General features: G+C 39.1%; 1 protein-coding gene across 2 annotated transcripts; it reads right to left on the bottom strand.

Moving 5' to 3' along the window:
• Positions 1-978: 978 nt before the first annotated feature.
• On the bottom strand, positions 979-24175 carry tprg1 (tumor protein p63 regulated 1). 2 transcript variants are annotated; one of them, XM_038716675.1, is made up of 6 exons: positions 24059-24175; positions 23662-23868; positions 22314-22405; positions 17986-18162; positions 5470-5623; positions 979-3283 (listed from the first exon to the last, which is right to left on the bottom strand). In XM_038716675.1, the coding sequence occupies exons 2-6, from the start codon at positions 23845-23847 to the stop codon at positions 3089-3091; spliced, it is 804 nt and encodes a 267-aa protein (XP_038572603.1). In that variant the 5' UTR covers positions 23848-23868; positions 24059-24175; the 3' UTR covers positions 979-3088. The 2 variants fall into 2 exon arrangements, with proteins under 2 accessions (XP_038572603.1, XP_038572604.1); XM_038716676.1 differs by having other exon boundaries at positions 23662-23865; positions 24059-24110.
• Positions 24176-26054: the final 1879 nt, after the last annotated feature.

Genomic DNA, 26054 nt, shown 5'->3' on the forward strand with positions numbered 1-26054 from the left:
AACCACTTGGACCTGTCGAGCTAGACACGGAGACTTCCGATGTTCCCTCCTGTGACCTTGACCTTCAACAAAACCACTTGTTCTGGGCCCTCTCTCCAACAGGCCTCACTAATTTGTTAATTGCTAAGTTAATACTGTCTTCATACACATCTCGCTTCTTGTGTTTCCAGACTAAACGATCCACCAGAAAGGGAGGATACCTCAGAAAGGGACTTCTGAGAATTTGTTTTTACAGAATTCAGACTATCACTCTAGTGCACAAGTGTCAGTCATAACCACAAACTGCCAGGTGATCAGTTTGATGTTCTACTGGTGGAAAATAATTGGAGAATAGTGCAAGCCATATTATCTAGCCGGAGGCGCTAACTTGCCTTTCCAGTAAGGAATGCAATCATTTGCTTTGAAAGTCATTTATCTTTCGAGCCCATGCGCTTCTCTTTGACAAAGCAATGATATACGCTGACTGTGCAGAGGGAAAATGTGATGAAAGAGTTTAATAACTCAGATTCTTGAATAAAATGAAACACATCCTCAAATAAAATGGCCATTTAATTTGGTCATTGTAAGATTTAGGCCAAAATGTGTCTAAGTAAATAATACTACATACATTTACAGTATTTCATGTAGTTTAACAATCTACTACACACATTTATTGTAAACATTGTAAATTGACAGTCCACAGTGCATATTTGGCCACAGTATACAAAATTTCACTATATGTGTCACTCTCATGCTTCCACTGCACTGTAAAACCTCATACTGTAATGCAGTCAAATCAAATGATCTTTTATCAATAACTTAAGGCAGCACTATTCATTTTTGGATGGTGTTATTTTGATGGTATCTGGGACCTGTGTAATTTAAAAACATTTCAGATATATAGCTTAAAATGTTTTACAATGTAGTGTTCTATTGTATCAAGACTGATGTACTGTGGTGAAATGTTTTTGTGATCGACAAAAAACACCTAACATACCATGTCCTTCCATCAAATCTCTGATCGTCTTTATTTCTCATAATTAACTGTGTTTACTAAACTAAAGTTCTGCTAACAGTATGTGAGCACATTCTCAGTCAGTACAGAATCTTGAGTACAGGTTGTTTATGAAACGTTAAGAGCAAATCAGAGCTTTAATTCAGATGAAGTACCTCAAGGGCTCAACATAATGCTCTCTTATGCAAAAAAAAAAAAAAAAAAAAAAAAAAAGAAAAAAAGGGGCATCTGAGGACAGAGATTGATCATACACAACAACACACCCACGCTCCCTCCGGTCTCCTGCTTACACATCTGCGCACACACTGGCCCATATTCATTCTGCGTCGTGGCATTAGGAGCTCATCACATCTAGATATTAAACTTAACTGTTACAATAGTAATGGTTGACAGAAAGCAAGAGGAAAGGGCAGGTTGGAGCTCCGCTGATGCTCAATTCAAACATGACCGAACATGTAAACTGCATCATTTGAACAGCAAACAACGTGATCACAAACATTACATCTTTAATTATTTGTGAAGTTATATTCTTTGAAGCCTTTATTGTCATGCTACTTCTCAGTGTGCTCGGTAACTGCATTACCTGCAGCTAAGACAATTAGAGAATACAATGATTACAGGTATTAATGTGATCCATGGAAACCAAAACAAAACAAACAAATAAATACACTTAGCTGTATATTTTTCCAAATGTCACTCCTGTGATTCATCAGATGATGTAAATGTAAAACTCTGTTCAAGTTTTTTTTTGAGGGGCTAAACTACACAGCTTTAAGGACGTGCATTTATCTGGCAGGTAATCCTGTTTTCTGAACATCTTTTACAACTTGAAGAGCAGAAATATGGATGTGGCGCTTTGCTCCAGGCCAGAGCAGCGCTTGATCCAGGATTAGAGACACGTCCTCATTCTGGGAGGAAACATGTTAACCCCTTCAAACCCTAAGGTTATGATACGTGATACTCAATGTGCTGAACTTAACCATATACTTTACCTTGTGGAATAACAGCTGCATGGATCCCTTGGACACTCGCTACTTAACCTTGTTTCCTGAAGAGAAAACCTTAGATTGTCTGCATTCACTTGTATTTGTCTCTCAGGAACGGATGCGTAATTTGTGAAAAGAACTGTATTTTTACCATATACAGTTTCACTTTTAAAGGTTTTAACGCTCTAATGCGATAAATATATTTTCATGACATCAACTCCTGTTTTTGCTACCATTTATGGTCATTCAATTGATTTCAATTATAGATAAATTATTAATGAGTTACAGTAATAGGATTACTTGTTTCAGTAATGAGTAGTCTGGGGGTTACAATTTAAAATTCAGTCATTACATTACAGTTACTAATCCCAGTATGGCTGTGTTCCTTCTACTTTGATTGGTCAGTTTTGGTCAGTTCAGTGGAAAGACTAGTGCAGGACATGGGTATGATAATTCACTCATGAAGTGCACTAAACAGCGCGTATGAATTTGCATATTTTATACCACTTAAAAGGATAAGAGGACAAAATATGTAAGCCTGTATCTTCTCACCTGTGACAGGCTCACAAAACAAACAGATGATACTGAACAAGGTCAACACAGTAAACATACATATTCCAACACTGCATGCACTGTAAAAATACAATACAAACAATAAAACTAAACAGAAAAATGTGCCCTCATGCTCCAGTGAATCTCTAAGGGGCAGAATTGCATGGGAATGAGCTTTTAACAGAGACACCGGGGGAGGTAGAAAGGAGTCCCATTGCGAAAGAGTTGAATTACCATATCACTGAGGAGCAAATACAAAGCTCCTTGAGAGCAGCGGGGGATCCGTCATCCAGTGAAGAGCAGTGTTGAAATGTGGATATTTCTGAGTATTCAGACACCACACTCTGGTAATAAGCAGCGGGGGAGATCACACAGTTGTTTAAACCTCATACAGAACATCCTGATAATCCAGGGTTGTGACGCTAACCTGAATAAGGAAGATTCTTTGTCCAATCCTTAGAATGTGAATGAACTCTCTGTAAACAAACTTATCAACATGAATTTAAGACTTATAAAAGTTTAAGTACAACAAAACTATTACATACATGAAGAACAGTTAGAAGCCAATGTTTCCTCGAGCCATGCAGTATCCCAGTTTGTTCTGGTTCCCAAGGAAAGACATGAGGCCCACGTAAGCCTCGATGAGAATGGGCTGATTCAGGACCAGGACACCATTGGCCTTCCCAGGAATTGGCTTGATGGCGTGGACTTTCTGCGCCGCATCCTTGAGTTGCTCACGAAAATTCTGGATCTGTGGACAAGAAATGTGGGAGGATCAGAAATATATCAGAAAAAACATTGATTTCTTGTTTGCAGCGTGTGAATATATTTCGCTTTGGTGAGGGCATCATAAATATCTTATTTTTTCCATCCTTCATTATTATCCAACCACATATGGGGCCTTCTTATTTCGTCTTTTATTGTTTTTATGAATCATTTTAACAGAGACAGTTAGACAAATATTCATAATTAGGGCCCAATAAAATCAATCCATTTAATTTTTTTAATTTTAATTTTTATGATTAATTTTGTCATCAGAAAGAATGTGTGATCATGTGGTGGATGAATACAATTTCAACAATTCAATAAAAAAAAATATTAAAAAGCAATGAATATCAGTGAATTTGATGTATCATGCAACACACAAAGAGCAGATGACGGAAGTAGCCCCTGTAAATGACACCTAAACATAGGCTCATAATGGATTAGATTTACTTTGATCTGATCAGATATAAAAAAACTGCAATAAATGCTCTAATAACTAATGAAATGATAAAATTATTATGGGCTGTGGCTACTTTCACATGGTCAAAAATGGTCGGCAAGCGAGCCGATGCAATCTCAAGTGCTCAGAAGCTTCCAAAACGGCTGGAGAAACTCAGAAATGAGCCCTCGCACGGTCGGAATGCACACTCAAATCTGTGCTCCTACAAATCCATACCTGTGCGCTGTCAAATGTTGACTTGCAGACTGAGAAGCGCTCAGATTTTCTTAAATATTTTCTCGTCAATATACTTATATAATAACCGGCCCGGATTTTTCATTGAATCAATATTTCAGCCTGATAAAAACGTGTCTGCCTTGATCTTGAATTTTTTCTTTTCAAGATGGCACAAACACAAAACATGACACAACATAATAACATTATGAGCAATCAGACCAGCTGGGTTAAGTGTCTTGCTCAGGGACACAATGGTGGATGGGTCACAGTGGAAATAGAACCCAGGTCTCTCACACCAAAGGCATGTGTGTTATCCACTTCCCCATCGCCACCCTTATCAATTGTTTGTGCTGGTGTTTAGGTCAGAGAGTGTTCTGTGTCATGCTTGTTTTGTTAGTTTGGTTAACCACTTCTTTGTTTGACACTTTTCTCTACATTACATAATATTTTGCTTGTTGGTAAACAGAGTATTCTGCAGTTTCTACGATCTGTAAAGTCACCTGACCAAGGTTCCTGATCAACATCGTAGACTACAATTCATAGCTTAATAGGAAAAAAGCAGAGACCAGCTGGTCTGCTGTAATCACACCTGTCTACTGTAAAGATATTCTTGCCCAACAAGGCACATTTCAAAGTGTCATATCATAATTAAGATTACGCTACATTCCTAGCAAACGTTCTTCCAGGTCTCTGCACACCTGTTTGAGTCCATCAGGCTCAGTTGCCAGTCAACAATTGTGTGCAATCAGTGAAATGTGAATAATCCCACCCCCTCTTTTATGCTGTAAAACAGCAGAAACAGTATGGAGGACATGTTTGAAATATCACTAAACAGTGTTGAAATGTCATGACATTGCACAAAATTGCTCCATTCTTCTCTCTTTTTGTGCTTAGTCATCTGCTACACTTGATATGTTGAAATTCCGGTATATGTTTCGCAAACACATCATATTTTCGTCACAAAACAAATCAAACAATGCCGGGTTAATGTTCAGATATGTGACAGTTCTGAGTATTTTATTAAGTGGTAAGAATGACAGATTACACATGAATGATGTCTCATGCCCTAGTTCTAGTCATTCGTTTCTGAGTGATGACTCATTTGACCACAGGATAAAATCTCACCACCGCTGTTTTTTTAAAGTGGTACAGTGAACAGTTAGGTGTCTCATGATTGAGTTCACACGTCCACCTAGATTAATCATAAAATATATGATAAAATCAAATGTTTCAACAGACAAGTTAAAAGGTCTCCTAGCTATACAGAGTTGTGCAGCTGCTCCATAGTTCCAGTTTTATGTACTGAGATATATCATAGCTCCAATGAACGCTGCTGACTGTGGATTATTTGATTAACTGGGATGTTGTCGTCCCCCCACATCAGATATTTTGAACCGTCAGCAAATAAAACCTATTTGTTATTTTTTTTTTTTTTTTGTGATTTGGGTGAAATGAGCCTTTAAACAATGCCATACTGTTATCACTCATCAACTTACATCGCAGAGCGCAGTGAATGTGTCACTGATGTCTCTCACGGGGTGGTAGGTGAAGGTGATAAAGGGGAAGTCAGTTGAGAAGGGGTTCCACCTGGAGGAAAAGGTGGGCTCTCTCAGCCGGTCCCAGAAGACTCGCATTCCCTCCCCCTCTCTCCTAAACACAGACAGAGGAACAGAAATGACAAAGCGAGTCTCTTCACTTCAGATTCCACAGTTCATGTTGTCACCAGATCAACAGCTGCTTTCTACAAACAAGGTCTTGTTTTGTTTTCCATTGAGAATTACACACAACACTGCATATAAATGCTTTATGTGCCTCTGGCCACATCCAGAGTAGCTAAAATTTATACGCTGTCCTTTGTAAGTGACAATTACGTTGCATAGAATTGTTTTCGCCTGCAGCTTTTATCCCAGTCATCACGTAGGAAAAGGTGCTAAAAAAAACAAACCAACTGGCAGCAACTGATTTGATTTTAGTGAATTATGTGAATCTAAAATGTACACATCGAAATATAAAATAATAAAGACTGAGGAAGTGTCCCCTCAGATGCTCTTCCCTCCATCACACTGGCGAATGTACATTCCCCTCGGAACAAAATGGATTTACTGCATATTAAGTACCTGGTGGAGAGGGCCTTCATGGAGGCCTATATCATCTCGACAAAGCCGTCTCAGTTAGTCTTAATCATTTTGCCATAATACGGGCTAACAGGACCAGTCAGTCGGGCAAGGAGCAGGGTGATGGCACCTCTGTCAACAGTTGTTTAATAGAAACATTACCAGAGCATAGTTACATTTTGCAGACCATAATGTTGTTTTCCTGCTCCCACACTACAAGCAGGAACTTAAATGCACCAAACCTCAAATCCACTGCACCACACAATGATCGGAGGATGCCATTACACGGGTGTTGTGCACTAACTGGGACATTTTTCAAGGAGATCTGGATTAGACTTTCTGTTATTACTGACAAGGATGTTCAAGAAATTAGTACCTATAAACTATGAACTTAATAATAATCAATGTTTATTTGCTTTAACAAACTAGCTCAAATGTTCAAGCAGGCTGAAAGAACTGTTAAGAGGTATTTTTAGGGACAAACTAATCTGCCATTTGAAAGCCATTAAATAGGTACTACAACCTATTGCGCGGTGTCCTGCCAGGCTGACAACGCCCCTTTCTTACTTCTCTGAATTGACAGTACTTTACAATAATTGTGTGCACAAATAAAAATTCAAAGCTATCTGCTGATATGAAATTGCCACTCCTTCATGGACCATTATTTTTGCTTCAACATCAGTTAAATTTATTTCCCCAAAAGGGGGACTACCAGACCTGTTGGTTCCATGGTAACAATGTAGGAATAATGAAACAAAGGCACTAATCTGTCCCCAGGGCAAACACTTAATGTGAGGGCAATCTTGTGTTTACCAGGCTCAGAGGTAATCCACAGTGTGTTCATCATATTCTCCTTCTCCTTCTTTATTTAGTTGTTTAAGAGTAAATACTGAAGGTTTTAATGGAAATGCTCTGGAGTCATATCTTTCCTCAGCCTAATGAAACCTCAGAAGACTGAGTGCAAACAGACCTCCGAACACACAGATCCCATCTTTGAAACGATGTTGGTGTTGATCTACATACTATGATGAACGATCCTTACATGCTCTATTTACTGTTTGTCTATCAAATGTGATTTAGGGCTCTCATACCTCTTAGACTGTAAAATCCAGGGGGAATACAGTATCAGTTCAAAAGGTACAGGGTCACAGAGAGTTCAAAACACCCTCCTCTGCATCTCTTTTTAGGATAATGTTACCTTCATGCAGAATATTCAAATGAACCTGAACTAAAATGTACTAAAGTCTCCTCCAGTCACTTCACCTGACTGGACATGGGAATGCATTTTCTTCAGCGGCTCTCCTGATGCACCCATTGTGATACAACAGATTAGGGCTTAGCGATTTGGGGGAAAAATCTAACTGCAAATTTTCTGCCAGATATTGTGATTACGATTCGGTTTGCGATTTGTTGTTTTAAGTTTAGCTACAGTTCAGTATTCACTGCCTGCCTATTTTTGACGGAAGCCGTGTCAAGCAGCACAGAGCAGATGAACCAGGCAGGAAGTCAGACATAGAACGGCATAGAGAAGCCGGCTGATTTTCAAAATAAAACACCCTTTGCAGACTCCCAATTGTACATCAATAACACAGTTAAACAGACAAGACAGAAACAATTTAACTACATCGCCTACTAAACCATAGCAGCAGCACAAAAACCAAGGACAACGGAACAAATGAGCAAAATCTGAAAAAGTCAGCAAAATTAGACAGGCAAAACGCTCTTATTCTGAAATGCTCCATGTGGATATGTAACGTTAGCCCGTGCAGAGCGAAGCGGAACGTTATCCGTAGTTGAAGCACACAAAATGACAAATTAACAATACGTTAACGGCTAAATGCTCCGCTGCTGAAACACTTCAGTGTGAGTTGATGCCAGACAAAACTGCTGGCCCCATGATCCCACATTTTCTTATAGTTAGGGCCCGAGCACAAACCGTGCGAGGTCCCTATTGAAACTGTAAAGATTATTTATTTATTTATTTTTTTTTTTTCTGCAAGGTAAGCTCAATTTTGGGGGCCTAAACATACCCGGAAACTCACCAAACTTTGCACACATGTCGAAGGTGGTGAAAAATTTCATATTTTATGGGTTTCGCGCACGTACGATGAGAGTCCCGCCCTGAACACATGTAGATGCCGACATTCACCCACAGTCATAGCGCCACCTGCTGGCAACAGGAAGTGACCTTTAACGAAGTGTATATATATATATATATATATATATATATATATATATATATATATATATATATACACACATATACACACACACACACACACACACACACACTTTTAGATTACATGCAATTTCATTGTGGCGGTCATTCAGGTTCCTTACCCCCCCTTTTTCTTTGTTGGCTGATCTACACCTGTTTAACAAAGTAGGTAAACAACTACTGGATAAATCCTGATTCAAAACAGTAGCTAGAAAAACCTGAAGTGACAGGTTTGACTCCTCAGTCCGACATAATTACACTCACAGTAGAACAACACAAAAAATACAACAGTTTAATTAGCCTACAAATTATAAAGTCAGATAAAACATTAATTTAGTGGTTGAATTTAAACATTTTGACAACATGAGCTCTTTTCAGAACTAAAGCAACACTGAGTGAGTTCTGACTCTGCATTGCACTTTTACATAGAGGCATCATGTTTGTGCATATTTTTAGTTTTTTCCCCTTAAACAAAACAGCGTTTTCTCTTTTTCTTAGGAGAAACCACCCAATTAGCTGGAAATAAAGGTAAATGCTCTCACCCTTCAATGATGCAGATGCATTTCATCATTCCCTCAGCTCCGTGCATTGTTTAGACATATTGTCATGTTATGTTGTGCAAGTCATTTGCCTGCTGCATGCTTTCAAACCTGAGAATAAAGTATTTTTGTTGGCCTGACACCAAACCCACAAATCAGTCCTTGCTGCCTTTGTAGCCTCTGCACTTAATATGTGGATGTACAAACATGGGTTTATTTGGTGCTCAATACTATGACTACACACTGTAGTCAGCTTTCAAGAGGCAACTTGCTAAACAATTTAACACGTAAAAAATGTGCAAATAGCGCACATAAAGTGCAGCTTGTTATGGCAATCAAACAACCTGTTTTGGTGTTTTTGTGATTTAGCTGTAACAACTGATGGTGGTATTAGATGTCTAAGGTGGTGGGATAGTCTTATCTATAATGCACCCGCTGGTTTACCTAAAAAAGCAACAGAGAAGATAAATAAATCAAGATGTGGGTGATTTCCCAACAGTGTTCTGATTTCCTTAATGATCTGTCACCATGATGTGCTCATTTTACCTCATACCTTGTGCAAGAGCACTTCCTGCCAAACAGATTTAAACACCTGAGGCTAAACAATAGTGTTGTGGCTGTTGATATGTCACGGTCCCAGGGAGGGGCTGCATCATAATGTTATTTAGCCCTGTTTACACAAGTACTTTTAAAATGACAATGCTGCCGCTGAACATTCTGTGCCTCCAGAGCAAACGTTGTGTAGGGAAAAAAAGGGGGAGGAAAGAAAAAAAATCTTGGTACAAAAGCAAAGCCCAGGCTAAAAGACTGATTATATTTCAGCAAAAGCGACTGAGGATGGTGGGTTTACGTTTGTACACATTGCCCTTTGTAAGAGCACACAGCTATTGCTCTAGTATAAATGGGGATATAAAAAAGCTTTGGCAAATTCCATAGGTAAGCTATCACTGGAAGAGGGACCAGCCCAAACAGGCAGAGCAGGGCTGGGCTTTCCAGCCAGAGGCCTTGGAAGTCTTCACTGTGTTTATGCGGCAGAGCTGGGGTTTGGACTTTCACTGCACCTCACTTCGATACAGTCACGAAATACAGAAACGGTGAAAGCAGGCTACACCGTTGTCATTCAGAAGTTTCTCAAGGAAACAAGGGTTGTGTCATGAGGAATTTCTGAAAACTCATTTTCAAACACCTCAAGAAAGAGGCCAAACTGAGGATATCCACCCACTACCGACCTTTCTAGTGGAGTTCCACTTAATCCACAGTGTTTATAAAAAACGCTCACATGTGTAAAAACGCTGTCTTCTGAGCTTAAGGGCAAGTGACGAAAAATTCCTCCCAGGGCTTTCAAGTGCTTCGGACTCATAAGTCAACACAAGATAAATATCAAGCCCAGCTCCAGTTGTCATGGCAAGTGTCCCACATTGTCTCAGAGTGAACAAACAAATCTGCTCTGATTGCTCAATAGAGCCTGCAGGTTTGTCAGCCATCCATACATGTATCCATCCTACAAGGTTTCATTCAACTTGTGAAAGGACTACAAAGACAGGAAAACAGTGGAGTGATAACTAGAAAAACAAACAATTACAAAGAATTGAGCTTTCCTGTTACACACAATTTCACTATAATGTTCAAGCCTCTAAAAGATATGGACCCTAGTCATGATAAAGCGGCTCTGAAGCCTAAAACATCCAGTCATTTTACTGTAGATGCCATGATGCAAAAGCTGTGATATCATAACTGCAGGCTGTTGGCAAAGATTTTTCCACCTTGAAAAAGCAGTCCACAAGCTGAAAGCTTCTCCCGAGGTGTATGAAGTTAGAGCAGCATGCCCCAAACATTATACGTCTATTGGTGTTTATTAATTTATGCTGTACACCCTGGGAGCAGCCCGTGTGCAGACTGCTCTTGATCTATGCTTTGTTTTTTTTGGGAAGTGAGTGTTTCTTCATTGCTTAGAGTTAAAACAAGTGCTACAGGTAGAACACAATATCTGGAAGTAAATGGTTACAGTTATATAGATATATAGTTTCAGTTGTGAAAGTTTTACTTGAGAAAATTAAAGTCTGTGTTAGACTGTTTCTTTTGTATTTTATGCAGTGCATGTCCTCTTTATGACCAATGAGGTAAGAATTACTAGGAATAGGTAATTCAAAGAAACAGTGGTTGTAAAAATCTGCAGTTATTGCGGAAACACATTTAAAGTTTCTTATCTATTCGCATAAACTGTGCAATGCAGGCCAGGTGTCAAAATGCCTAGGAGGCCTTATAAATTGTCACAATAAATCCCAACAAGTATTTGAGGTTTATTGTTTATTTGGATGCTCATTAGCAATTATCATGGCAACAACTCCTATAGTCTATACTGAAATATACAGTATCATATAACATCACACTTCCACCCAAACCAACAAATTAGGCATATGACATACAAACAAAGAGTAGAGTGAAACAATATGCCAGATTATTCCATAAAAGGTAGTCAGATATATTGGCCAGGCCGATATGGATACATAGGGAATCATATCAAGATTGTTTGTATGTTTGTTTATGTGTTTATTTAAGAAAAAAGAATCTCTAGGCAGATATATCGTTATTGGATTTTTATCAGAAACTTACAAGCTGGATGCATGGAGTTTCAAAGAGGTGAGCATTTAGGAGGCAACGAGAGACCTAATTGAGTTACATTATGGGAAATGTAGGATTCAGTGTTTTTGTTTCACCAATCTACAGGTGCTGGTCATATAATTAGAATATCATCAAAAAGTTGATTTATTTCAGTAATTCCTTTCAAAAAGTGAAACTTGTATAATGTATACATTCATTCCACACAGACTGATATATTTCAAGTGTTCATTCCTTTTAATATCTCTAATCAGCTAATTAACTCAAAACACCTGCAAAGGCCTTTAAATGGTCTCTCAGTCTAGTTCTGTAGGCTACACAATCATGGGGAAGACCGCTGACTTGACAGCTGTCCAAAAGACGACCATTGACACCTTGCACAAGGAGGGCCAGACACAAAAGGTCATTGCTAAAGAGGCTGGCTTTTCACAGAGCTCTGTGTCCAAGCACATTAATAGAGAGGCGAAGGGAAGGAAAAGATGTGGTAGAAAAAAGTATACAAGCAATAGGGATAACCGCACCCTGGAGAGGATTGTGAAACAAAACCTATTCAAAAATGTGGGGGAGATTCACAAAGAGTGGACTGCAGCTGGAGTCAGTGCTTCAAGAACCACCATGCACAGACGTATGCAAGACACGGGTTTCAGCTGTCGCATTCCTTGTGTCAAGCCACTCTTGAACAAGACACAGTGTCAGAAGCGTCTCGCCTGGGCTAAAGACAAAAAGGACTGGACTGCTGCTGAGTGGTCCAAAGTTATGTTCTCTGATGAAAGTAAATTTTGCATTTCCTTTGGAAATCAAGGTCCCAGAGTCTGGAGGAAGAGAGGAGAGGCACAGAATCCACGTTGCTTGAAGTCCAGTGTAAAGTTTCCACAGTCAGTGATGGTTTGGGTGCCATGTCATCTGCTGGTGTTGGTCCACTGTGTTTTCTGAGCTCCAAGGTCAACGCAGCCGTCTACCAGGAAGTTTTAGAGCACTTCATGCTTCCTGCTGCTGACCAACTTTATGGAGATGCAGATTTCATTTCATAAGGACCATGGTGTCCCTGTTCTTAATTGTCCAGCAAACTCGCCTGACCTTAACCCTATAGAAAATCTATGGGGTATTGTGAAGAGGAAGATGCGATACGCCAGACCCAACAATGCAAAAGAGCTGAAGGCCACTATCAGAGCAACCTGGGCTCTCATAACACCTGAGCAGTGCCACAGACTGATCGACTCCATGCCACGCAGCATTGCTGCAGTAATTCAGGCAAAACTACGTATTGAGTGCTGTACATGCTCATACTTTTCATATTCATACTTTTCAGTTGGCCAGCATTTCTAAAAATCCTTTTTTTGGATTGGTCTTAAGTAATATTCTAATTTTCAGAGATACTGAATTTGGGATTTTCATTAGTTGTCAGTTTTAATCATCACAATTAAATGAAATAAACATTTGAAATATATCAGTCTGTGTGTAATGAATGAATAATTTAACTTAATTTTTTGATGATATTCAAATTATATGACCAGCACCTGTATACCAGAAAAAAGAAGTCAGCATCTCAGCCTCTGCACACTTATTGGACAGCTGTTTTTTTTGATAATATGTCCCTTGTGACTCCTTCAACTTTAGGGAAGTGCAATAGTAAATCACCGGCGTGCCTCTTTAACCTCCCTTGGACCAAGCATTAATTTTTTTCTATTGATCATAGACCGGTGCTAGTCATGCTGCTATGTTCTGCACTAACAGAAGCTTAGTCAACACTTGTTTTTGAAGCAGACTGAGCAGTAATTGAGATTAAACAGTACCACGGTTTGTATAACCTGTAAGGATTGGACATGGAATAAGACATAAATAATCCTCTTTCCACTTCTGTAATTTATTTATTCATTTGACTACCTGAGGACAGCTGCCCGTCAGGGGGGACTCCTGAAACTTTGACGTGGGTCCTCACCAAACATCTTTCTGTTGTGCTTTAAAGTCAATGACATGTTTGCATAGTTGGATTTGGTTAAGGAGTGTGCCCTCCTTCTTACTTACTGAGGGAAGAAAATTATTTCTTCGCATTTATTTTGTGGCGTAATTATAATCTGATGAGGTGTCCCACAGTCCATTATGCTGATGGTATCACAAATAGTTACTAAGAACTGACTGCCCTCTGCTGTCTAAGTGTGTATGCTGCTTTGGTTTATATAGGTGTGGTCGGACAGACGGCAGAATGAGAGGAGGATGACTGTTTTCAAACCAGGACAAAAAGAACTAATGCAAAGACTGACTCAGGCTACAGATTTTACACCCTACTGATCTGTATATTGAAACAACTGTAAAACTAAATAATAAACCCACTTGTGTCAGCATAGCAACTAACAATGTGAAGAAGAACTTCTAGTTAATAAAACTGTTTCAAGTAGTTGAAGGTTGGGGCTAAATAAGGCATCGTTCCCTCTGAAGCCCTATTCAGAAAAAAAAAAAACTACATCTGATCAGATGTGAAACAGAGCAGTGCAGAGCTGGGATTATTTCCAACCTTCATAAATATATATATTCCTACAACAGTTACTGAAGCAGCCTCTAGTGGGGCTTCTTTAAACCTCCACACCCAACTCTTTCAGACAGGAATAAAAAAAATAGATGATGTGCTGGGTAATTAGTTTGTCTAGACAGTTTGGAAAGAAGGCACTTAAAAACACATCTTTCCCAACAGATGCAGAATATACTGCGCATTTTCTTCACCTAGAGAAAACAAAATCATCATCAGGACTAAAAATACACTCCCTCAACACTATCTATTGGCATCATCAAGGTTTTGGGGAGGCTGATGGAGCACAGGCGATGGTATTGACGCCAAATAAGACGCTGGAGGGAGGTCTTAGGGAGGGAGTGGAGGGAGTTTGATATTCTTTGTTCTGAAGCTGATCTGGTCTTGGAACACAGGGGTCAAAAGTGCTTTCAGTCTCAATTCAGCAAGTTTAATTCTGTTAATCCAAACAAACTGTTGGTGGCGGCCTGTGATGTCTAAACTTTCATGGCATTTTACAATCAGATAGTGTAAGAAAAAAATATCAACAATCGATGCATTTGTGCAATACCACTATCAGTGTTGCTACAGCAAGACAGAACATGCACAAATTTAAAGCAATTAAATGCTGTGAAGGCGACATTTGTTGCAGCCCACACAGTAGATGGACTTCCTAGTAGCACTAATTCACACTAGCATTTGGTGAATCATCTGTGACAACATCACACAGATGAAGAAATGTGATGTGGCTCCTGCCTTGAACCGTCTCTACCAAGGGTGCACACTGACATCAAGTGGTCAGATGACAACTGTCAGCTGGCATATCAGCGAGCAGATACCTTGTATTCTCACACTCACGTGAACAGTGATACCTCAAAGTAACAGGCAAGTGTCATTACCATGACAGCTGAAAAAGCCAGCGCAACATATTGATTCACTGATGTGGAGAAATGGAAACTTCTTTATTTAGGTTTGCATATACAGTATGTAGTTATATTCATTTGCTTTCAATGAGCAATGGTATTGTGGGAAAAAAACGTATTATTCCATCACTGTCTGAGCTTTCTGATACATCAAAACCGAAGACGTCTTTGATATCTTATCTTTGGACTTTCTCAAAAGGTCTTAATGGAGATTTTACTTACAATGTCAATCAAACCACAGAACTCAGTGTGAAATACACAGTATAACATACTTCACACCCAAGACCCAAACACATGTTTTTAGTGGTAGGGGAAACCGGAGCACCCAGAGGAAACCCACACAGACACGGGGAGAACATGCAAACTCCACACAGAAAGGCCAGGGCAACTGGGGTTTGAACCCGCGACCTTCTTGCCACAGTGCTATCCACTGGAGCACTGTGCCGCTACCACTCTCATGTCTGCCAGTAAAAACGACTATAATTCATATTTTTATATTAAAATGGATCACATGACTATAACTATATCTGAAAGGTGTAGCCTGTAGTAATCAGCCCACAGACAATTATCACCCGATTCTGCTGTTCCCCTCAGCTCTATGAAGCTTTAATTTGTCAGACAATCTCATCCAGAAGCAGTTTTCAGCAGAAAAAAATAAAAATATAGCAGCACTGTGTGCTACCTGCCCAGCACAACAGCAGACAGACAAAGTTAGCGACTAGCTGGTGAACATAGCGGAGTGCTAAAGAGACAGATATTTCTGTTGGTGGTGGCAAAAAAACAGGAGAATTAATATTAGATCCAACACAACTCCAAATGGTGCTAATGTTGCCTCGTGTCTACTGGATGTGTAAATAGGCAAATGTTTGCAAAGTTCGCTATACCAGCTTAATGATGATAATATGTCAGTGTTGTGCTTACAACTTTTGTCCTCTGTCACGATATGGTCAAAAAATCAGCTACTGCAGGAATGTAGTTAGCTGGGAGGCGATAAGCGTAGGAAGCAGGATACCGAAAGACAGAGCTAGTAACTACAACTTTAATACTGTTTGTCAACTAGGGCTGGGCGATAAAAGGATACCAATAATTATTGTGATATAGTTTTCCACAATAGAAATATACCAAATGTTCAATAAATGTTCGATTTAATTCATTTAAATCATTAATTTTTCTATGAAGATATTTATTTTGTTGAAGAAAAATGATTGTCAATCATTGTAAGTGTTTTGAATGTTCAACCTCAGATTTGTGAAAATATCCACTATTTGATTCAATTTTTGGCAAATGTTTGTCATGTTCTGACCATAAAGAATGGTTTAAAACCACAATTAACCATCTGGTGTCTTAAACTTTCACTCAGGAGCAAAAATTAGCCTTTAAACTTGAAAAAAATTATGATTGGACATTTATCGTAATAATTGTCGATATCGACTGATATGACATTTGTGATCGTGATAACATTTTTGGCCATATCACCCAGCGCTGTTGTCAACAATTATAATATCTTTTATGAAGACATATTTACATTATTACAACAGTGTTTTACTATATTCTCATTCATTCAAACATTCATGACACAACTTAGCCTATAACTACATTATAGTACGTTATAAAGCATTTGTTAAATGTTTACAAATTGCTTATAAATGCTAATTTGAGGGACTTAAAATGAAGTGTTCCTGAAAAAGGATTGTAACATTAACATAGCAGCTGAATAGTCTTCACAGTAGTATTAGTATTGTGAAGATTAGTATTGTTAAGTAGTACAAGTATTTTTCCCTCACACTGATTTGGTGACGAGGAAACAAAGTTTTGTGTATTAAAGCAGTAGGGAGTATTCATTTACATACATACATGAACTTAGCTGTAGATCAGTTCTGCCAAAAATAAGACAGAATGACCTAGACAAAAAAGAAGACACTTCCTGAGGGAGAGACAGAGAGGAAGACATAGAGAAAGAGAGAAGAAGCAGTGGAGATGAAGACGGAAAGAGGAAATGTTTGAGGGTGGAGTCTTTCTCATTTGAAACCATCTCTTTACTGTTGGACTCCCGGGTGGCTTTCACGAGCGTTTTATGTATAATTTAACGTAATGTGCAGAGATAAAGCCTCCTATAAAGGCGGCGCGCTCTAAGCTCTTCACAGCGCATTACGTTTTATTCATCAAATTAGTTTTAGTTGGTTTGGTATCCCCTGAGCCGTCTTTAAAAGGTTTAGATGAAAGGACTACATTAATTTTGCCACTAATCAGTTAAGTGACAGCTCCAAGTGACAGCTATGCACTCCTTACCCCCAAAAAACTCTCCGCACACTTGTCTCTCTGCCATGCCTGCTTCAACTCTGCTGCTCCATGTGTCCCTGGTTGCTCCCTGCACCGATCCTCTGCATGTATCCACCTCACCACACAGCCTTCTGATGCTGCCCTCAGCACAGTGTCACTCTTTCCACTGACAACTCAAATCACTGTTGATACTTTTCAGTAAATCATGCATGCTCTTGCAATCTTAGAAATTCATTAAAAAGGCTGCATGTTGCATTTTTCATGACATCTTCAACATTTTCACAAAACTTGAGAATATGTTGTATGGTATATTACTTTAAAGTAGTTATGAAAAGATGACTTAGTAACAAAAAATGTGACTAGGCATGTTTTACGTTTGAGCTTGAAAGCTAAGTTTTGCATTTTTCAAACCTATTTTCAAATGTTTTTGTGTATATATGACTAACTGGGATATCATTTTTTGAAATTGGTCCAGTATTGAGTGAGCATGCTGCAGTCAGCAGCGAAACAGGGCTGCAATGCAGTCCTAGTGGGCGATAGCGCCCTCTCAAAGTACGTCCACTTAAGTGCTTCTTTTCGCTACAGACAAGTTCAGATTTTAAGTGTCTGACAACAACATGGAAGGAATTCCTACAGAGATAAGGTTTTCAAGAGCAAGATCCTTTTTGTTTAACCAGAAACAGTTGCTTTGGTGTTTGGTGAAGTTTCCTGGTTACCCTTTCCCACCACAAATTAAAATATATTCACCCTCTGAGGTGAAAGCTGCACTTTCATGTACTGTTAAAGAACAAATCGAGGGCTAAAGGGAGGACTTACTGAAGAATGGACTGCTTCGGGAAGATGAAGGTGCCATAGGAGATGCGGTCCACAAAGTTCAGTGGGATCTTCTGGATTTGCTCACAGATGAACATGACAAAGTCGTACTTGACGACCAGGAGAGTGTGTTCTGTGATGAGAACAAGACGTTCTTTTTCATTGTTCCAGTGGTCCACCCTGAAACAACCAGAGAGACTGTGTTAGACCTCCAGTGAAAATCCTGAAACAAACTGAATGTATTGGCTTACTCATCTCTTAAGTAAAGTTGCTTTATTTTAACAATGTTACCTGTGCGTACAATGAGGCAAGGAGGGCAGAGGATGACTAGACACCAAGCACGTCTTTGAAAAAGATACTTTCCTGTGTGTGTTACTTGTCTGATCCTTGTGAAGCCTTGATGTCTTTGTGTATACACACATATTCATGAAGGTTATAATGTTGTTTTGTTGAAACTTTTTTAGAGGCTTTTCGCTGTACGGTCATTTGGGAGATTGTTGTTTGATCAGTGATATAAATGGGGTGGGCAAAATAATAGAAATAGTAGGTACACCTATTTCTATTATTTTGACCACCCCATTTATATCAGGCAACTGGTTGTCACCCCTAAAACAAAGCAATGCCTGTTTATGATCCCTCGTCACTGGTTGCATATGTTTACCAGTTAAAACCAGTGTCATTTTCTTTTTTGTTTTATAGCAATCATTTTTAGAAGTCAAATTATAAGACTAATGGAACGTCTGGCAGACAAATATTATTATGTAGCAGAAATATGTTTGTTCTGTTTTCTTATCCTGTTCCCAACTTGGGGTTGGCTTTCTTGCTTAGAGTCAGATGACTTATTTATACTGATTTATACTACTCTCATGTTTTCATGCTGAAGCCTGGATTCCACCAGGCACAGTTGCGCCGCGTTCCGGCTGCATTTTTGATGGAAGCCGCGTCAAGCTAGACAGAGCAGATCGAACCAGTGAGGAAGTCGGACACGTAAACTGCATAAAGAATCTGGTCAATTTTCAAAATCTGTGCAGATACCCAAGTGTATATCAGCAATAAACACAAAAACAGACAAACAAAACAAGGAAATGGAAAACGCTCTGCTTCTAAAATGGCCTCTGTGGGTTTTGAAGCCGTGCAGAGGACGAAATAAAACCAGGCAGCAAATGCAACATTAAAGAGCCGTGGCTGGTGGAATCAAGGCGTAACTATGCAGCTGTAGCCAGCTAGCTTATCTTGGCATAGAGACTGAAAACCAAGGGGGAAAAAGGTAGCCAGGCTCTGTCCAAAAGGTAAAAAAATCTGTTTACCAGCACCTCTAAAGCTCACAAAGTAACAAGGCAGCTTGTTTGTTTCTGTACAAAGAGTGAAATGAAAGAAAGACAATTAGTCATTTTACAGAGGTTAGGAGCCAGACTAATTCTTAGGCAGGAACAGATACCAGGCAACTGGTGGTGACTCCAGGAAGTAAATGCTTCCATCCATGAAAATGAAATTTAAAAAAATAGGTCAGAGGATTTTATCCTTCCAAATCCCTTTGGACTTCTGAACTGTCCCCACTAATGCATACCCTGTGACAAAAGGTTGCCAGTTGACCTGTTGATAGATTTATTTAAAAAGGGCAATAAACCAAAAAGATTAGGAGCCGCTGATCTTACATCCTCTAAGATTCGTCTTTTGACTCCACGTGGAAACCACTGCTGTAGAGAGTTTTTATCTACGTGCATTTAAGACCTTTTTTTGTAAAGTGCAGTTCTAATGTCAGTATTCTGCAGGAGGTTATTTGAACACAAAACACATACAGAAAAGCTGCTCAATTATGTACTGTAAAAGCTTCACAATTTCCAAAAATGCCCTTGGCAAGGATCATACAATATGCATGCAAGCATTTCTAACAACCAACCTTTACCACCACACACACACACAGACAAGAGAACGCAAAGAAAAATCAAATTAACAGAAACACCTTTAAAGCAACAAACTAAAGTCTGCTTTCGCTTATGTCCTCAAAAGTGTTGCCATTTTAATTGATGTCACAAAAAAGCACAATTTCACACAGCCTCTCCCTCACCGCTGTGCACACAACAAATTCACGGTGGCATGGATTCTCTTGGAATGGCTCTCTTTCTTACGGCCTGCTGAGCCGGGTTCATGTGGCCAACTCAAAGTGAAACACACTTGAGTGCTGCTGGCAGCCGTAGGCCAAAGCAGACAGTTCACTGAGCAGCCAAAGCATCATGGGAAAGGTGTGGGTGAAGAGCTTTGACTGTGCTAATGAAATGAGTTAACCTTGACTGGATGGCACAGAGGTGTTACAGAGATCCAGGATCAGACTGGGGTGTCTGACACACTGCTTGCGCTCAGCTTGACACAACAACACAGCGCTACTTAGCAAGACGACGCTGATGCCTAAACTGATGTACCTCTGTAGGACACACTGGGATCCTTTGTGGCACACAAAAGAATTTTTTGACCTCTTGGAAAACACGCTTATTAGCTTTCTTGTCGAGAGGCTGACACCACTGTCATGTCTGTATGCTTAATAGGAAGCTTCTGATCATCATTAGCATCTGATTAGCCTCATTTGGCATAAAGACAGGAAGCAGGGCGAAACAGCTAGTTTTGCTCTGTCCAAAGGAAAAAAGAAAAACACCTACGCTGATAAGCTTGCTAATCAACAATTTATATCGTATTTGTTTATATCGGTTTGTGGTGGACTAAGCTAACTGGCAATCTTCTTATCTGACTCTGAGCAACAAAGGGATTAAGCATATTGTATCTACAGTTGCCCTTTCTTTACTCTTTAAATAACCCACTGTTACTAAATTACTACAGAAATTTTAAAAACTATACCGTTAATTTGATTCTTTTGTTTAAAATGAATAAAACCACCCACTATGTTTGTACAAGTACAAATAAAGACCTCCATGATAAACATGCAATCTCAAATGCATAAATAAAATGGCGATCATTTATAAAATCGCAAACAAATGATAGAGGAACAGCCAAAATAATAAAAGTAGATGAACTGAGATTATCTTACATTTTCTAAAACTAGTGACAATCCTCAGCAAAGCCAGATTTGATGAATTCTTTGTGCTTTTCTGAGATTAGTCATCAAGGCTCCCTCTGGGAAATTCAGCAGCAGTGTCACTGAATGACCATATAATGCCCTCTTTCTGTTGCAAGAAATCCTACAGCGGCTTCTGTAGCGTCGATAACTGCAGGCCAAATGTAGGACAAACGTTAACGTGTGCTGGACAGAGCTGCATAAACGGAATGTATTATTCATTCTCACATGGCCAGCCTTTTAAATGATTCCTGAAAGCTTTTGCAGGAGTGATCCAACCTGACATCGCCAGGTGCACTGGGTAATGTCCTGCAGTCATAACATTTAGCTCTGCGTTTGAGGCAGTTAAATCACTACCTCTGCATTGACGTGTGTGATATTCCTGGGTTAATTAATGGGGACATCTGTAGCAACCACTCTCTCCCTATGGGCAGCAGTTATAGAACACATGTTAATGATGGATTATGAATGAGCAATGCATGATACCGTAAACTCGCTGGGCATTTACTGTCGCACCATTGCTGTCAGTTCAGTGCTGTTCTGAAAAGCTAACCAGCAGATTATTTCATAATAAAAATTAGGGATGCATCGATCCAACTTTTTCAGTACCGATTACAATACCTGGGCTTTGGGTATTGGCTGATGCGGAGTACCGATCTGTGTAAAATTAATAAGCTGTATTCCTCAGTGTGAGGAAGAGACTGGAAATTGTGCTCTTTGGCATGAGCCCTCTAGAGGTGCTTGATTAAGTTGGTTGTGTTATATTTTGCAGTGGTACTGCCAACCCTCGAACAACTGGCTATGCAGATATCTCAAGTAGCTGTAGAGCTTGTTGGCTTAGCAAGCGTGAAATCGATCCAGCTATTTGAGTCAGTATCAGGCCGATATCAGATATCAGTATTGTATCGGTCCATACCTAATGAAAACAATAATTCGTTGCAGCCCTAATGACAACAAGTATAACATCCTGTGAAGCATTCATAGCTGCTCTATAAACAGTCCTCAGTATAATTAATGACTGACAATATAATGTAACAATTGTAATCATATAAAATCAATCACATCATCACAGTTATATGAACATTACATAGGAAATGTGTATTTATCTTATTTACAAATTATATTTATGATTTCTACATGTGCATAAACAGGGGTGAGGGCGGTGGGGTTCAAGTGTTCACGAGGGACTTCCTTTGGCACACATTACGCTGCATGTCAACACAGACATGAAGCTGTGTAACAGAACATAATATCATGAACTCACTCTGCCAGCAGCCAAACGCTGCGAACGTTGCCATCTACTTCTTTATCCACTAGAGCTTCAACGTCTTTGATGGCCTGATTCAGAGTGCCAGGCTGAGGAGACAGAAATGCACGGGTGTCACTTTCTAATTTTCCATTGTGACAATCACACTGTGCGCACAGAAAGCTTAAGGGGTAATCTTTGAGGCAGATGTGCAGCTGGGACTGGTACTCCAACAAAATGTCAACGCGTCTGTGTGTCAAACAAAATAACAATAAACAACAACATGAAGCTTTGGCATATAAAAATGACTGCAAATGAAGAAAGCTGAGCGGGCAGCTTCTGTGTATAAATCTAAATAACTTTAGGTTTTTGAAGAAACAAGAGAAAGCTTCAGTACATAATACACTACACATCCGAATTGTCAGCTACAAGCGTTTCTGTTTTCCAATGCAATACACAATCAAACTGTAATTTTTATAACATGGCATTCTGTCCTTGTACTTTGTGTTTTATTATTTCAATGCCAACTTTGAGAACTTAAAAAGATTAGGTGTTCATACTGTGGGCTCCTGACAGTCTTACTGTAATATGAGCCTGGTGCTGAGCCAGCCTGCAAATCTGCAATAAATTAATAGTCAATATATCAGCCCGGCCAATTTTATCAACACAGTCAGGCAACCTCCTTTTACATTATAGTCTCCAAAAGAGATGTACTGATTGTAGTTATTTAAAGTAAAAGTAGCAATACCAAGTCAAAATTCTCAGTTACAAGTTAAACTCCTCCATTCAAAATGTTACTAGTGAGTGTAGATGTATTATCAGCAAAATATATTTAAATTACTAAAACTAAAAGTACTCAATATGCAGAAAAGCCCTTTCACAGGTTAATTTTGCTGTCTAATGCTATAGTATTATGCAAGTTAGCATACTATGTGGGCAGGTCATGTTTAGGCCTGCCAAGGGAAAATTTACATAAAGATAAATCTGGCAGTCAACAAATGCTAAGCTAACATTTATAGGCCTACTTAATATTGCATATAGTCACTTACAAATAAAATTTAAAAATACATAAATATACACACACTTGTAACGACAGCTGCTAGGCTGCCTAATGTAAGAAGAACTTAGAAATGTAACAGTATGGAATAACGTTAGAAGAATAAAGCTAACAAAATATTAAATTATAAATGCTACTTTAATATTTTGGTGTTTGGTAGCTTTCGGTATTGATGAATTTGATTGAATTTCAAATATAGCCTACTAGAAGTGATGGGACTTTTTTTTTATTGCAGGAAAAATGCAGAACTATTGTGTTGACAGAACAACGTTCCCGTTTGTCAAGTGGAAAGGTGGCGAAAGTCTTTACCCTCAACACGAAGAACCTCCTGCGCTTAAACTGGTCCAGAGATGACTCCACAGAGATGCCCCCCGCAGCTCGCTCCTCTGTGCGGGCAGCGGCAGCAGCGGGCTGGGTGTCCTCCAGGCCGCCGGAAGACCTGAGCTTATGCTGCGGTTCTTCACTTGGCACTCCTTCCTCCTCAGCTTCTGCCATGATAGGGCTTCACAACACCTACTTTAAAAGTTCAATAACATTAGTGTGTAGCCACTTTAGCCAGCTTCTTTTCTCTGAGCCACCGCAGGGAGACTACGTGACTTTCTTTCCCAGTATCGAAGCTTGAGTTGCCTCAGAAAAATATTTAAGGAACATTACTTTGGGTCAACATTAGGCTACAACGTTAAAGTAATTAAGAGGCTTTACTTACCACTAATTATCAAGGCCACAAGGCGCTGTAAGTGAGATAAAGAGGCAGCAGCAGCAGCAGTGTATAACTTCCTTGTTCCGTGTCTAACATTTGTTTGAAAGGGGTGTGGACGCCCGGAAGATCAGGCTGCATCTCAACACACAGGCCTTTCATCCCTCTGATCTGATTTACATTAGGCAAACAAGGAACCTTGCGTACTTAGTTTCTGCTCGTCTGGCTTGGGACTGGTTACTGTTCAGAAATAAAATCATGTTTCTAAGTATTCATTTTAAAAAGTATGTAGCCAGGAAAGTAAATACGTATTTGCCATTTATTGTCTGTTTCTGATTTCTGCTGATAGGTCACGTGGACTATGGTAGATGTGAATGAAATTTAACTAAATTGAGGGTTATATAAGACCAGGAGTATTTCCTGTGGTGCCTCTGACAGTGAATGAGGGTAATAATAATATGTTGTATTTTTACAGAAGGCAATTAATTCAACCAAAAAACGATGCTATTGAGAAAACCTTTGTGGAATTTGACATGCATGCATGATTTCTGGACAGGAAACCTGAAAAAGCTTTTCCTATATTGACACAGCACCAAACCAAAGGCAGACAGACAGTCACTAGCTGCTGAAAAAAGTCAATCAAGCTTTAGTCACAAATATTTTTGTTGGGCTCCACCTTGGAAAACAACTCCTCCAAGTTATAGCGAAAGTTTTTAATGCTGATGCTTTTATTTTCTTGTTGTAGTCAGGACTAAATGCCACTGTAAACAGTCCATGTACTGTCATGTTGATTGGATCCATCTGGGTTAGCTAGGTAGGTAGGTTGTTTGTCACAATATGACATGTTATAGAGTGAAATTGTGTTTTGTAACTCCCTTCTGCTACATAGCAGACAATATTACATTAATATAGAATCAATTATATTGTTATCATTCGATTGGTTGTTATCATAAAAACAAAAAAACAAACATTTGCCAGCTTGAGCATTTCTGATGTGTGTGTGATTTCTTAATTATTATAGGGTAACCTACCTAACCTACAACATGCTAGCCAGTTCCTTTAATGAAACTATGGTCATTTTGTAAATGACCTATAACAACGGAAACATAAAATGGCTTATACCATGATGACTAGGATCAACATCACACACTGCAGAAATGTCATTCTTAAATAAAATAAAATACATCCACAATGTGAGCATTGTTCATATGTAGTTCATATGAGGGTTTTTTTGTTGTTGTTGAGGTGTAAATTACCCATTTGAGTTTAGAATCATGAACAGCCACAGACTGGCTGTATAATAACTTTTAAGGTGATAATATGTCAGTGTTGAGTCCACAACTTGTTTCTGCTGATCCCAAGTAGAAAGAAAATCAGGATTTCAAATTTAATGGTTACAGTTAGTTTCAACAATATCAGCTTGCTCTTTACTCTACAGTAAGGTTTAATCTAAACAATATTTCTTAACCAGTGGGTGTTGCATATTTCTATCACTGATCTGTTAGCACAGAATTAAGACTGAAGAATAATAACTTAGGTTGAAATATGGAGAACACTATTTATATTGTTTATGAAAGATTTAGCTCGCTTTGATTTCCTCTCTCAAGCTTATGTTCTTGTCATGACATCTTTTCCTAAAATACCAATGAATGGCATTCATGATTTGACTGGACAATACCATAATCAAGCAATTGTGGGATGAACCAGATCACTGAAAGCAAATAAGACTTTTTCCTCCCACAAATCCTTGAATAGCATCAGTATTTAAACATCAGTCTGCATGTAAGCTAATGTTTTCTGACATAGCATACTGTAAGGCCACTTATTTCCTATCACAACTCCGTCAGGGAGCTCTTCCAACGCCTTGTTGGACGTTTAAAACCAATCCAGTTGTAATCTGCAGCCTACAAAGAAATGTAGACAGATTTCTAAAGGCGTTCTTTCTGCACAGTTGCTTAGCTACTCCCACGGACTGCAGGCTGAGATTTCCATGCTCCTTAGTGTT

This window comes from Micropterus salmoides, unplaced genomic scaffold (genome assembly GCF_014851395.1).
Source record: "Micropterus salmoides isolate LMB-PRFRI ecotype aquatic unplaced genomic scaffold, ASM1485139v1 Ms_hic_scaffold_13, whole genome shotgun sequence".
In the NCBI taxonomy this organism is placed as follows: Eukaryota; Metazoa; Chordata; class Actinopteri; order Centrarchiformes; family Centrarchidae; genus Micropterus; species Micropterus salmoides.